The sequence below is a fragment of the Sceloporus occidentalis genome, unplaced genomic scaffold (assembly GCF_023333645.1).
Source record: "Sceloporus occidentalis isolate IW3139 unplaced genomic scaffold, rSceOcc1.0.p SCAF_4, whole genome shotgun sequence".
NCBI classification, from domain to species: Eukaryota; Metazoa; Chordata; class Lepidosauria; order Squamata; family Phrynosomatidae; genus Sceloporus; species Sceloporus occidentalis.
In genome coordinates, this window is record NW_028316984.1 from 147854354 (window position 1) to 147867157 (window position 12804).

Genomic DNA, 12804 nt, shown 5'->3' on the forward strand with positions numbered 1-12804 from the left:
AAAATTAGAAAAGCATTTACAACAAACGTTAACCTTAACTGCACTTGTGTAAGTATAGTGGGCCCTTGGTATCCACTGGAGTTTGGTTCCAGAGCTCCTCATAGATACCAAGATCTGTGGATACGGAGGGCCAACTATACTAGTGATTTCAGCGGAACTCAACTATTTTTAATTTATTGTTTTTCAGCTGACCAGACAGATTAGTATCCATTTCTGTCAAACCCAGTTTCAGCAACTTTTTGTTGTTGTTTTTTAGTACTGGAAATCCAGAAAGGCTGTGCTGAATGAATATTTTTCCACTGAAAATAGAACTGCATAAGAAATATGCTAGCATTACATTTATACGACTCTAACCAATGCTGATAAAAAATAAATAGCAGTTTGTTTCAGAATGAGAAAAGCACATATTTTTTCCTTAAAAAAATTAATAATCTTCACTTGACAACATTCAGAAATACCCACAGAACACTGCTAATGCAGTTCTATGACAATATTAATTAAAAAATGATAACCTAAACATTATTAACACAAATGGAGAAATTTATCACACATTCAATTGAATTTCTTACAATCTCCCCTGTGAATTACATGTGAATGCCAGGTTTTGTTCATTTAAATACAGTATCAAGCCTAAGAATAGTTAATCAAATTTATCAAGCAGAAGGTCAATGTTATTGCTCATTTCTGATGAAAGTAGTATAATCAGAACTGCTATTGTTGTAGATATTAATATCCCATTATCCTTCTCAAGGCCAAATTGCAGCTGTAACTATAGAAAACCACTTTGGTCTTTGTCAGCTTCAAAAATATGGATGGTTAGGTAACACAGTATTCAGCTCATTGAAGTTGGAAGTAGCACTGAGCTGCCATAATTCATTGCACCTTTAGCAATAAAGTAATTTAACAAAACAGATGGAATCCAGATGGCAGTTATAGAAAAGATGTTTTCCACATGTTTTAGCATTATTCTAGAATGGGGTTCTCATGTTTTCATCCTTAAGGTACATTGAAAAACGTAATTAGATGTCCAACAGTCACAAAATTGCATCGCAAAAATGTTTGGAATCACCTGATAACAACTATAGATATCATGTACTATCAATATCTAATCCCTACTTGCAAATTGCTAAATGTGCTGCTGCAGAACCTTCCTTTTGCCAGAATTCCATATTTTAGCTTTCCTTGGATTACATACAAAGAGCATCTCTACAGCAGAATGTAGAACAGTTACAATTCCCTAAAAATCTAGAGAATTCTAGTAGTTGTAAATGCTAGATTATTTCTTTCATTTCTTCCTATTTCCATCCTTACAATCACTTCCCCATATAAAAGCTTCCCTCACATCCTCTCTGGTCCAGCTTTTTATTATTTATTATTCTATGTTCCACTTTTGTCCTAATACTAGGGCGCAGGGTAGCTTAGAAGAGGGCAAAAAGCAGATCAACTAAGAGCTTAATTTATGATATTAGAATTAACACCACAATATGTCATTTATTAAAAATATTAATTCTTATTCTTAAAATTAACAATTATGCTTGTATCTCTTTTTGATTTCCACCAAAGCTCCTTCTGGTCTCTCTCAGAGAAAATCCTCACTGCTACTTCCTCCTGAATGTCTCCATTTGTTTCTCAAATGATTTCAGGCACACACACGGCTCCTCAATGCCATTGTCAAATACTAAGGTTTGTTTTGTTTTGTTTTTTGAAGCAAAGTTGGCTGCCAGCACAGGCAAAATGCCTCTCTTGTGAGGAATCAAGAAAAGAGACCCTTGGTGTAAAGTTCACAGTATACAGGACCAACTACTAGATGTTGCTTATTTTTTCAGTAGCGAACATGTCTTCAGTATCCTGGTAGATGAAACTTACTCCCACGGCTTGTTTCACTTTAAAAACATTGTTTATACTGATAATGTTGTTCGCTATCTAAGGCAAAATTAATATGCTTACCTCTCCACAACGTTCTCTTGCTAATTCCTCCAGCTGGGATTTTAATGAGTTGATGTTTTCATGTGACAAGCCCTTTGCATTTTTAAGCTCAATTTCTGGAACACTAGTGGGGAGAAAAGAACCAAAACATCTAATATTTGCAAATGTCTGGGTATGTTATATAGTAAACCACATCTAGTAACCAACTCTATTCTGTCATCCATCCAGCCTTTACTATGAGCACAAACATGCCAGCTGGAATTTTTTAAGTTTTTTGGCATTATTTTGTTTTGCTTCATCCTTTAGATTCTGTGTTGCATGCCCCTAGGTTTTACCCTTGACTTATGCACTGGTGATGTCAAAATCCTTAATTTTGGCCCCCAAACTTGCCCTCGACTTATACATGAAGTGGATTTATAGTCAAGTATATACGGTACTCACATATCAGGGTATGTTTGGGGACACTTGACCCACAAGTCAACTCTTGCATAGACTTCATGATCACCTGTCAAGCCCTGAGGTCGCAAAACCAGATTGATTTCTGGAGACTGTCTCACCTGAAAGGGAGAAAATCAGGGATTCAAAACTCCGTTGAGAGAAGCAGCAATTGGCGACTGAAAGGCTCAAGTAAGCAGAGGCTTCCATCTGTTTCCCAACACAGACAGTATCCACACTGCAGAAATAATCCAGTTTGACACTGCTTTAAGTGCCATGCCTCAGTGCTATGGAATGCTGGGAACTGTAGTTTGTTGTGGTACCTGAGCTCTCTGACAGAGAAGGCTAAATGTCTCACAAAACTACAAATCTCAGGGTTCCATAGCATTGAGTCATGAAAGTGAAAGTGGTGTCAAACCAAATTATTTTTCAAGTGCAGATGCAGCCTAGGGCCCTTTCAATCACAGTTCTGTTTCACTGCTGTGGAAACATCCTAAGGAATCCTAGTGTTTGTACTTTGGAGGGTTACTGGCGCTCTCTGGATGAGATTACTAAATGCCTCTCCCTATACTGCAAATCCCAGAATGCCACAGGGCGGAGCCATGGCAGTTAAAGTGGAGTACAACATTATAACTGTGTAATCCAGTGGTACTCAAACTTTTTACCCTTGGGACACACCTTTATATCTACATGCAGATGTTGTGCCCCCCCAACGTAGTATATGAATAAAAATATTTAGTGTATGTGTTATCATTTGCACATTCTTTTTTTCATATTTTTACATTTTATAAGGAAATAACATTATTTCAATAAGAAAAGTTTTATTTAAGTAAATTCAATATCCAAATTTCACACATTAAAAAGTTTAGGAAAAGGAGGAAGACAAGGGATCAGGGCCTCCAAGTCTTGTGCCCTCTTTGAACAACTCACTCACGCCTCCCAGGGTCCCACCCCACCATTTGAGAACCACTTGGGTAATCTGAAAAGGCCTCAAGTTTCACCATTGCTTTTAGGCACTTCAGCCGCATTCTTCAACACAGGCAGAAGGCTAGGCTTATATACACAAAACACAATCTGAATTTTTGAGATTCTTCTATCTAATGCATTCTTTAAAGATGACAAGCCACCACACAGGGCCAAAATTGGAAGGAGATGATAGACTATGGAAGCATCTGTTTAACTACCTCCCTTCCTGCTGTTTGACCACCATAGAACTACTTATCATGTACAGTCTGTCTGGAAGACATAGACTGCACATGATCTCTTCCCTTTACAACATGAATAACTTGGACACAGTTCTCATTTTTAAAAATTATCTTAGCCTTTTGCCTATGCCAGGTGAACCAAATATCATAAAGGTATATAAAGAAGGTAATTCCTCTACTAAGCCTCTGTCACTGTTAACACTGAGGGGGAAGGAGTTGAAGAGCTTTTAGAGAAAAATTATGGCTGGCTTATTGCACAATGCCCATGCTACTGGCACTTCAGTATTTTTCCAGTGCAAAATATTCTCATAAAATGTTTACAGAGCAGGAAATTCAGGTGGTTTACAGTAAAAAAATGTCAAAAAGTAGCTTTCTCCTGAAGTAATATGAGGAAGAATGTGAAAGGGGTTTCCATTGAGGCAGATTGTTTTTTAGAAGGAAAATCCTCCCACACTGGTAAGACTAAATGGCAACTGCAAGAGAAGGTCCCCCTATGAGGAAGTCCACAGGTTGTTATTTGGGGTATGTACTCTTGAGGGCACTTGATCTGTTTTGTGAGAGTGAAAGATATTCACACAGAATAGTTGTATGTATGCAAAAAGATGCTATAATACAAGTGGGGGAAAAAAAAGTCCCTATACAGAGTACTGTATACAATTAGCTGTCACTAGACAAGAAAACTTGCCCCCCCCCCCAAAAAAAACCCCGTGATAGGTTTGTTCACTTTAGGGGCACCAGAAGTCGAAAACGACTTGAAGGTACACAACAACAATGATAACATGACAAGAAAAATATTCCAAACAGATTGTTTTCTTTCTGGACCACGGTAATAGTTTTTTTAAAAAAATTAATATTATCTCCATGGTTCTCACTCTATATTTAACACTTTGGTCTGGGAGCTCCTTCATAGTGCATAGTTGTAGCACAATAATTCTCCCTATAGTGCCATGACCGCTTCCTACAGAATCCTGAGAGTTGTAGTTTGGCAAGGTATTAGAACTCTTTGGTTGAGAAGTCTAAATACTCCACCCTAAACAGAAAATCTAAGAATTTGATATGATGTCACCATGACAGTTCAAGTGAAATCATACTGCTACAACTGTGTAGTGTGAAAGGACACAGCACTGGGAATTGTGAGGCTCTGCAGATGTTGTGCAGTACTAGCCGACATAGTCTTGATGAACACTGAGATATGAAGCCTTACAATTTCCATTCTGACACAAGTGATCCTGCTGAACTTGGTTTCCATTTAGTACAGTGATGACAGCTAGAGTGATCAAATAAATGGTACACCTGTAATTTCTAAGATGGAGTTAGAAATCAAGGTTGAGACACAAAAATGCTATGGATGTGCTGTGAAAGAGTTAAATCCTCTCACTGTCTTAAAGCATGGAAACAGACAATTGTTTAATTTTAGGGACTTGGGGGTTACATGACAGAGCCATCATTGCCTATAGTACAGAATTTCTTGTGCCACATCATCTTCTCTGATCTATCAAATCTTTCATGAACTACAAATGTGCAAAAACCTGTTTGCCTGGAGATTATAGACTAGAGTTCTGGTACAGAATAAACACACACACCGAAAGTAATGGGGCAGCAATGGTTATGAGTTATAATTCATAACAACCTCAGCTATGAAAACAATTCTCTCCAGCCATAATGATGTAGATGGCAGGAAACATGAATAATACAAATAAAATGAAATAGCCCACAGCGGCTTATTCTTCTGTAATGTAATTACCACGTGGAGAACTGCTTCCAGTCAGAAATACATATACAATGAATACACAATAGGCACTGAACACTACCCACTACTGATGTTTACTCAGAGTATCAGTAGTAAATTGAATCCCACAAGTATTTAAAGAGATGCAAATAAAGTCTAGCAATAGTGTACATGAGTTTAAGTTACAGTAAATTAAATATTTATTAGAGAAAAGATACAGAATCTGCTAGAGATTAATTACTTCCCTGTGGTATCCAAATTATGAAATTACAGGACATAATGATTAACTAGGAGCTAGAAAGATAAACCACCCATGTTTGAGAAGAACAAAAATCTCATTGTTGCTGCAAGATTCTAGTTAATAGTTTCAGACTATTACTTCCCAAACCACCTTCAATGATGGCTTGTAGGCTTTATCAAAAGCTCATGTATACTATCATTTCTTCAGGTTAGCTAGCATTTTATTTCTAATCAACATGCAGACTGTCCAAACCAATCCTTTTACATTTTTAAAGCTCCCTTTTAAAAACTTAAAACATTTCCTTAATGTCTAGCTCGTTTTTTTCACTGTCCATTTCAGAACCACTCTATTATTTTTCTTTTATTTATTCAGCTACCATACTAATTCAACATTTTGAGCGCTCGGCCCAATTAATAACATTGCACAGTGTGAGAGATATTTCAAATGAACAAAAACCTGATACTCTTCTGCCTTAAGATAACTGGGGTGTGGACTGACACGTGTTACTTGCACAGATTAATTTAAAGTTCTTGCCAAAGAAAACAGCAAAATCATCCTCAACTAATTAAATAATTCCAACTCTGTAGGATCTCACAGTAAGTGAGAGTCAAATCACCACAGTATTAAGGCTAGACTATTCTTTTAATGCAAACACCCCGCCCCATATTGTTGAACTACAACTCCTGTTAACCTTAGGTGGCACAGCCAATGGTAAGGAATGCTGGGGGCCACAAGATTCCTAACCCTCTTATTTAAGCCACATGATTCCCAAGCCTTTTTAATGGAGCAATGTCCCAAAGTGCCTCTTTTCCCCTTCCGAGTAAACAGTAGCTATTCATGGACAAAAGAGGAGGAGGTCATTGTCTCCTCCCAAGCACTTCAGCCACTGAGAATCCTATATGCAATTCTGATTAGCCTCTCTTCACCTACATAGTTCTGAATTTCATGTATTTCTTGATGATGCTACTGTAACAGAACCTTTCAAACAGCATTTCCTATGGATAAGCACATAATTTTAAACAACATTACCCATGTGTAGAGTTTAAAATAAAGGTTAAAATTCACTATGACTACTACATCACTTAATGGGCTGTACTATCAACAAGCAAAACTCATGAAAGGCGTTATGGTACATTTGTAGTGTCTTGTGGCAACTTTCTTTTTTAAAGGAAAGAAAAAATTTGCCTTTCTTCCTAACTGGTCTCCAATGCAAACTGTCTCAAGAGTATAAGTTACTCTTTACTGGAATGAAACCTGCGACATTTTTCCCCTGTTTCAGTCAGAAGCACAACTTTGTTGAGGTTTTCATATACATTTAAAGCCAGACAACTGAAGACTTTAAAAATGTTCATTCCTAGAAAAGATTTACCTAATTATAGGTTCCAAATTATTTTTCTTAAATACACTATTTCCTTTCCTGGAAGAGGAAAACAGGTTCTGATTACTTCCATACAACAGTTAAATTCTAAAGTATTTTAAAGAAATTGGACGTAAGAGACAAAAGGATTTCTTTTCTTTACTGGATGCAATGTGATCTTCTGGCACACATACAGATGCAGTTTAATAGCCTGGAGTGTATATCCAAGGAAATCATTAGCAGATTATGTTAAACAGCAGAGGTAAAGGAAAACTGTAGGAAAACTGTATCAAGTGTCACTCACAAATGTCTTGGTGCTACTGCAGTCTTTGGGGAAAACTATTGTGAAAATAATCCTACTAATTATGCTTAATGTAACAATATGCAAAAGAAGTTGTAGGTGTTAATTTTAGCACACACAAGATGCTCCACAATTTAGCAGCTACACTTGGGAAAAACAAAAAAGGGCAATTCCCTTTGATACTAATTATCTCACTTGCTCACTTTGGGAGAAAGCAAATGATGCCTTGTAATAATTGCACACTTGTGTATTTCAGCCTAAATTTAGAAGACAGAAAGAAGATGTTAGGTCATGTATACTAAACAAGTTCAGTTTAAATTAGCATTCTAAAATCCATTCTGCAATATGAGTGGCCCTGAAACATACTCGTTATCCTTGAGTTTCTGTAGGATCTGTAGTTTAACACAACAGGATGAGAGTGACAAGGTGGTGTGGGTCTTCCTATATCAAAACCTCTACAGCTGTATCAGTAAGAAATCTTTGTGAAGATTATTCTTTTGTGTATTGATTTAGCCACAGAGGCTCCATCTTCCAGGACTTCAGTAGCATTTAAACATTTAATACAGTAAAGGTTTCTACTAATGTTGTAAATTATGGAATATATAGGTTCCAAAACCAGTTGTGATCGTTTGCACAATTTGCATTTGACCAAACTGAAAGCAGCCCACTAAGCCCAAAGGACTCCATTTGTGTTGCTTGCCTGGACAACAAATACTTATATATTTTAAGGTGCTTGATGGCTGAGGGAAAACATTAAACAGATTAAATCTTGCTTTCTACCTTGTGAAGATGGGAAGGAGAAGGATGAGCTGAGCTAGCCAAAGGGAGGTTGGTTTTGTAGTTCAAGAAGTGGTAGGGAGGGATAAGGTAAGTCTCTTTCACTGTAGTTAGGCTATATCTCAAAGGAGCAGGTGAAACCACCTCTGAGTATTTCTTGCCTAAGAAAATTCTGAAATTCATGGGGTTGTCCTAAGTAGACAGGGGACTTGAAGGCACAAACATACACAGAACAGATGACATACCAATAGAATTGCTAAAATCCACAGATTCAATTACAGTTCTATCTAAAATCTGCCAACAAAGAAAGAAAACAAAGCAGTGGCCCACACACTGGAAAATATGAATGTACAATCCTATGCAAAAGAGAGGATATACAAAAGATTGGGAAGGGCAGCTATGAAAGAAATGGACAACATCCTAAAGAGCAAAGACATAATCCTGATCATTGAAGTCAGAATTTTTGAAGCCATTGTATTACCCATCATCATGTGCAGATGTGAGAACTGGACAATGAAGAAAGCCGACAGACAGAAAATAAAGTCTTTTGAGATGTGGTGGTGTTAGAAGAGTGCTGAGGACACTATGGACAGCCAAGAATACAAATAAACAAGTTCTCGAACAGATCAAGTCCAAACTCCCCCTGGAAGCCAGGATGACCAAATTGAATCTGTTGTATATTGGCCACATCATGAGAAGGCATAAATCATTAGAAAAAGCAATAATGCTAGGTAAGGCAGAGGGAAACAGAAAGAGAGGAAGGCCACATGTCAGAAGGACAGACTCAAGTGAGAGGTCACAGGCCTTAGGCTGCAGGACCTGAGCAAAACAGTAGAGGGCAGGGGGTCTTGGAGGCGTTTCATCCACAGGATCGCCATGAGCCGAGGTCGACTCGAGGGCAGTTAATAACACAGACAGTGCTCTCATCCACCCCTAAACTTCTTTCCCTTTTCTCTTCTCTCAACTTTTCTTTTTGTTTGTTTCCTTGTTTTGTTTTTTTCCTGCTATTTTGCTTGCTAAAGACCTCCACCCTTCATTATTTCTGCCCCTCCATCAGGATGCTTTCCAGGCAACCAGAGTCTTTGTTCCCCTTTTGCATTGTTCTTGAAGGGGCTGTTATGAACAGAAAGGGAACAAAACATTCCCTCCGTTATTTTCTGTCTCTTCTGTTCAAGAGAGCAGTGCCTGCAATCTACGCTCTTCATTTCCAGCTCTCTCTGGCTACAACCTACACCTGAGTATTTTCGGAAGGGGTGGAAGCGGAGAATCTCTGGCTAGGGAGAGAAATCTTACCATAAATTCAAAACTGTTTCTAGTTATGGTGGGCACATGCTTATGTTCAATGAACCTCTGCTGCCAGTGAGTCAGATTCAGATGCTCTGACAAAGTTTGACCTTTAGTAGGACTGAGGGACTGGTTCAGGAATTAGTCCATGGTTTCCTTAATGTAAAAATAAATAAATCAATGCATCAGTGATTTGGAGAATGTTTACTCAGTGATTTAGGGATTGTGACGTTTATTCAGTTTATTTTGTCACAGGTTATTTTTTTTGGGGGGGGGGGTACTAAAAATGTCTTGCAGAATACTACTAATCAATAGGACTTGCCAAGAACATTCCTAAGTATTTTTGAATGACTTCTTCTTTGAATTTCCGAATCATGTATCAACTGTAATGTCCAATCAGGGACTACCTAGTCTTAACCGAAAACAAACTTCCGAACTCTAAACTGGGAAAGGACATTGAGAGTTATCTGGTCCAACCCACTTCTGATGCAGAACATCTACACCCAGAGTATCCTTGGTGGCTATTTATCTCTGTTTAAAAACTTCCAAAGGAGAATCCACCAGTTTTTGAGATTATTCAAAGTCTGTCTTAAGGCCATCATAAGTTCTCCGTAATAGCTGAAATCTCCTTGTAATTTGAACTCATCCGTTCAGGTTCTTCCCTTGAGAAATCAAACTTGCTTCATCATTTGCACGTTAGCCCTTCGGTTATTTGAAGATGGCTATCATTATCACTTTGCATGTTCTTTACTCCAGGCTAAATCTACTCAGCCTGCTCAGTTGTTTCTCATAGTTTATCACACAGGAGGCAAAACGCCCAGAAGCTGTGGATAGATGGGAATTAAATCCAGGAATATCCCACAAAAGTGGGATTGTTTTCAGATGATGTCCCCCAACATCACCATGATCCCGCATTTATGAAGTGGGCAAAATGCGCTGCTTTCTACTTTTGGGATTTTCGGGATAGTGTTTGGTTCCCAGACTTTTTACCACCTTCGCTGTCCTCCTCCAGACATTTTCCAGCCTGTCACACTCCTCCTTACGCTGCTACACTATTCCCACTATGTCTTCCACTCTGTTCTTCTTAAGGTGGGGTTGTTTGCTTTTGTTCCCAGTCACCTTTCAGCACTTTTTAAAATTCGCTCTGCGGTTTCCATCTTTATATTGGCTAGTTATTGTGTGCCTTCAAGTTGTTTCCAACTTTAATTTGATAATCTGAAACAGAGGGAGACAGAGACAGGAGAAACTGCAAGAAACTTCCTCATATCGCTCATATTCGGGAACTGCCCTCCTCTGGACCTTTTCCAGCTTGTCAAACTCCTCCTTAAACTGCTTTTTCCACTCTTCTCTTTCGTGAACTTGTGCTAGTCTCAGCAGCTGTATAACAAATAAAAGAAAGGGGCTGCCTTGCAAGACTTTGCCAATGTTTATACTTGCAATAACGCTGTGTACACTGTATATATGAGAGCCAGCATGGAGTAGTGGATGGAGCATTGGACTATGGAGTTTATCACATGTGAGGAATTTCTCTCGAATAAAAAGAAAGTGGGTCCAGAACACATTCACGTGAATTCGCTAGTTCAGTGAATTTACGTGAATTCGAATTGCGTTTGAACTGGCTTCCCATTGCCTGAAATTGCGTGTGGTAGTCTATCGCGCAGGGTGACCAGGTGTCCTCACCACAAAGGAGGATGAGGCGCCATAAAATGTAGGACCTGTTGACATAAAACTGAGGATCTTCCAAAATAAAAGCTGAAAACACTCCTAGAAATATACAAACCCATGCTGCTTTGCCATGCTCCAGATGGAGGGCATTTGGGGACTCAGAAGCCTGAAATGTAGGACATGATCATGATCAAAGCTTAGGGCATAGAAATATAAACCCATGCTGCTTAGTCCTGCTCCAGATGGGGGATGGCTTCTGGGCTGCATCCATACTGGGGAAATAAACCGGTTTGGCACAGCTTTAACTTGTTGTCTAGCTCTTTGCTATGGAATTCTGGGAGTTGGAGTTTGTTGTGGGGCTACAACTCCAACTCCCAGAATTCCATAGCCCTGAGCCAGACAGAGTTCAAGCGGTCCCAAACCGTGTTATTCGCTCAGTGTGGACGCACCCCTGGCCACCCTCCCTGTGTCTCTGAGCGGAGAAGGCCTACTAAGGAATCCACCGGCCTTACCTTCCAGGCCCTGCTTCCGAGGCGCAAGTCTTGGAAGTCCTGCCCGTAGATGGACTCCAGCACTTGGAGCTCGTTCTCCTGGCGGAGCTGGTAGCTCTCCGGCTGCTCGGAGGAGGAGGACGGGGACTGGGCCCACATGCCGCCTAGCTAGGCCATGCCAGCGCCAGCGGAAGAAGGAGGAGAAGAAGCGGGAAGGCCTCGGCGCCCTCTTGGCGGAGGCCTCTCTCTGCCTTGCCGCCTGCAGGGCCCACCCGAGAGAGAGAGAGAGAGAGAGAGAGAGACCGGTGCTGCCCCCTGGCGACGGCGAGAGGGATAGGCGGCTGACTCTGGGACCTTAGTTAAGGCCTACCACACGCCCCTTCCTCCTCCTACTCCTCCTCCTCTCTCTCTCTCTCAGTTAAAGCAGTCTCAAACTGGATTATTTCTGCACTGTGTTATGGACTCTGTCAGAAAGAGCTCTAGTGCCATATTAAACTACAATTCCCAGGATTCCATAGTACTGAGACAGTCTCAACCTGGATTATTTCTGCAGTGTGTTTTGGGCCAATGTCTTTTGACTAGTTTCTCTACACAGAGACAGCACTTCCACACGGCAGAAGTAAAGTGGTTTGGCACCACTCCACGGCGCCATCCTTGGGATTTGTAGTTTGGCAAGGTGTTCAGCTGGTCTGTCAGAGAGCGATCTGGCGCCTTGTGGAACTGCAGATCCCAGGATGTAAAGGGATCTTGCAGCACTTTCGAGATTGACTGAAAGCTCATACTAGCAACTTTTCTCTTATAGGAGTCTCAAACAGGGTGACCAGATGTCCTCCTTTTTCCAGGGTGTGTCCTACATTTCAACCTTCTGTCCCAGAGCAATGCCAACACATCCTCCATTTTGAGCATGACTAGGAAGCACAAATTAAAACTTGCACTAGAGGTCTTAGCTGTTATTTGGTGGTGTCCTACATTTTTCTCGATTGTCCTACATTTTACAGTGTCTTGTCCTCCTTTGCGATTATGGCATCTGGTCACCCTGGTCTCAAAGGTGTTTCAAGATCCCTTTGCATAGTGATTTTCCAGACTTGACAGGGGATATGTCTTATGAATTCTACAGATCCCAGGATACTGAAGGACGGTGGCCATCAAAGCAAACTGCATTATTTCTACAATGGAGATGCTCCCAGGGATGCCATAAAGTCAGGCTGCATCCAGAGAATCAGCAACAGTGTGCACATTCTGTCAGACAGAGTCATGGCAGTTCAAACAGTGTCAAACTGCATTATTACTGCAGTGCAGATACACCTACACACTCTCACCTCTAAAAGATGTCAATGCCCTTTTCTGCCCGAAGGGTGATGTTTGGGAACAGTGGTGTCTAAGGGGCTCAACA

General features: G+C 40.1%; 1 protein-coding gene across 4 annotated transcripts in view; it reads right to left on the reverse strand.

Annotated features, from left to right (window-relative positions):
- Positions 1-11680, reverse strand: part of EIF2AK4 (eukaryotic translation initiation factor 2 alpha kinase 4) — a 55701-nt gene extending 44021 nt beyond the window's left edge. For all 4 annotated transcript variants that reach the window (XM_089521975.1, XM_089521973.1, XM_089521974.1 and 1 more), the window contains exons 1-3: positions 11433-11680; positions 2368-2483; positions 1948-2050 (exon numbers count right to left, since the gene is read on the reverse strand). In XM_089521975.1, coding sequence (XP_089378101.1) covers positions 1948-2050; positions 2368-2483; positions 11433-11570 — 357 coding nt within the window. In that variant the 5' untranslated portion in view covers positions 11571-11680. The remainder of the gene's footprint in view (positions 1-1947; positions 2051-2367; positions 2484-11432) is intronic.
- Positions 11681-12804: the final 1124 nt, after the last annotated feature.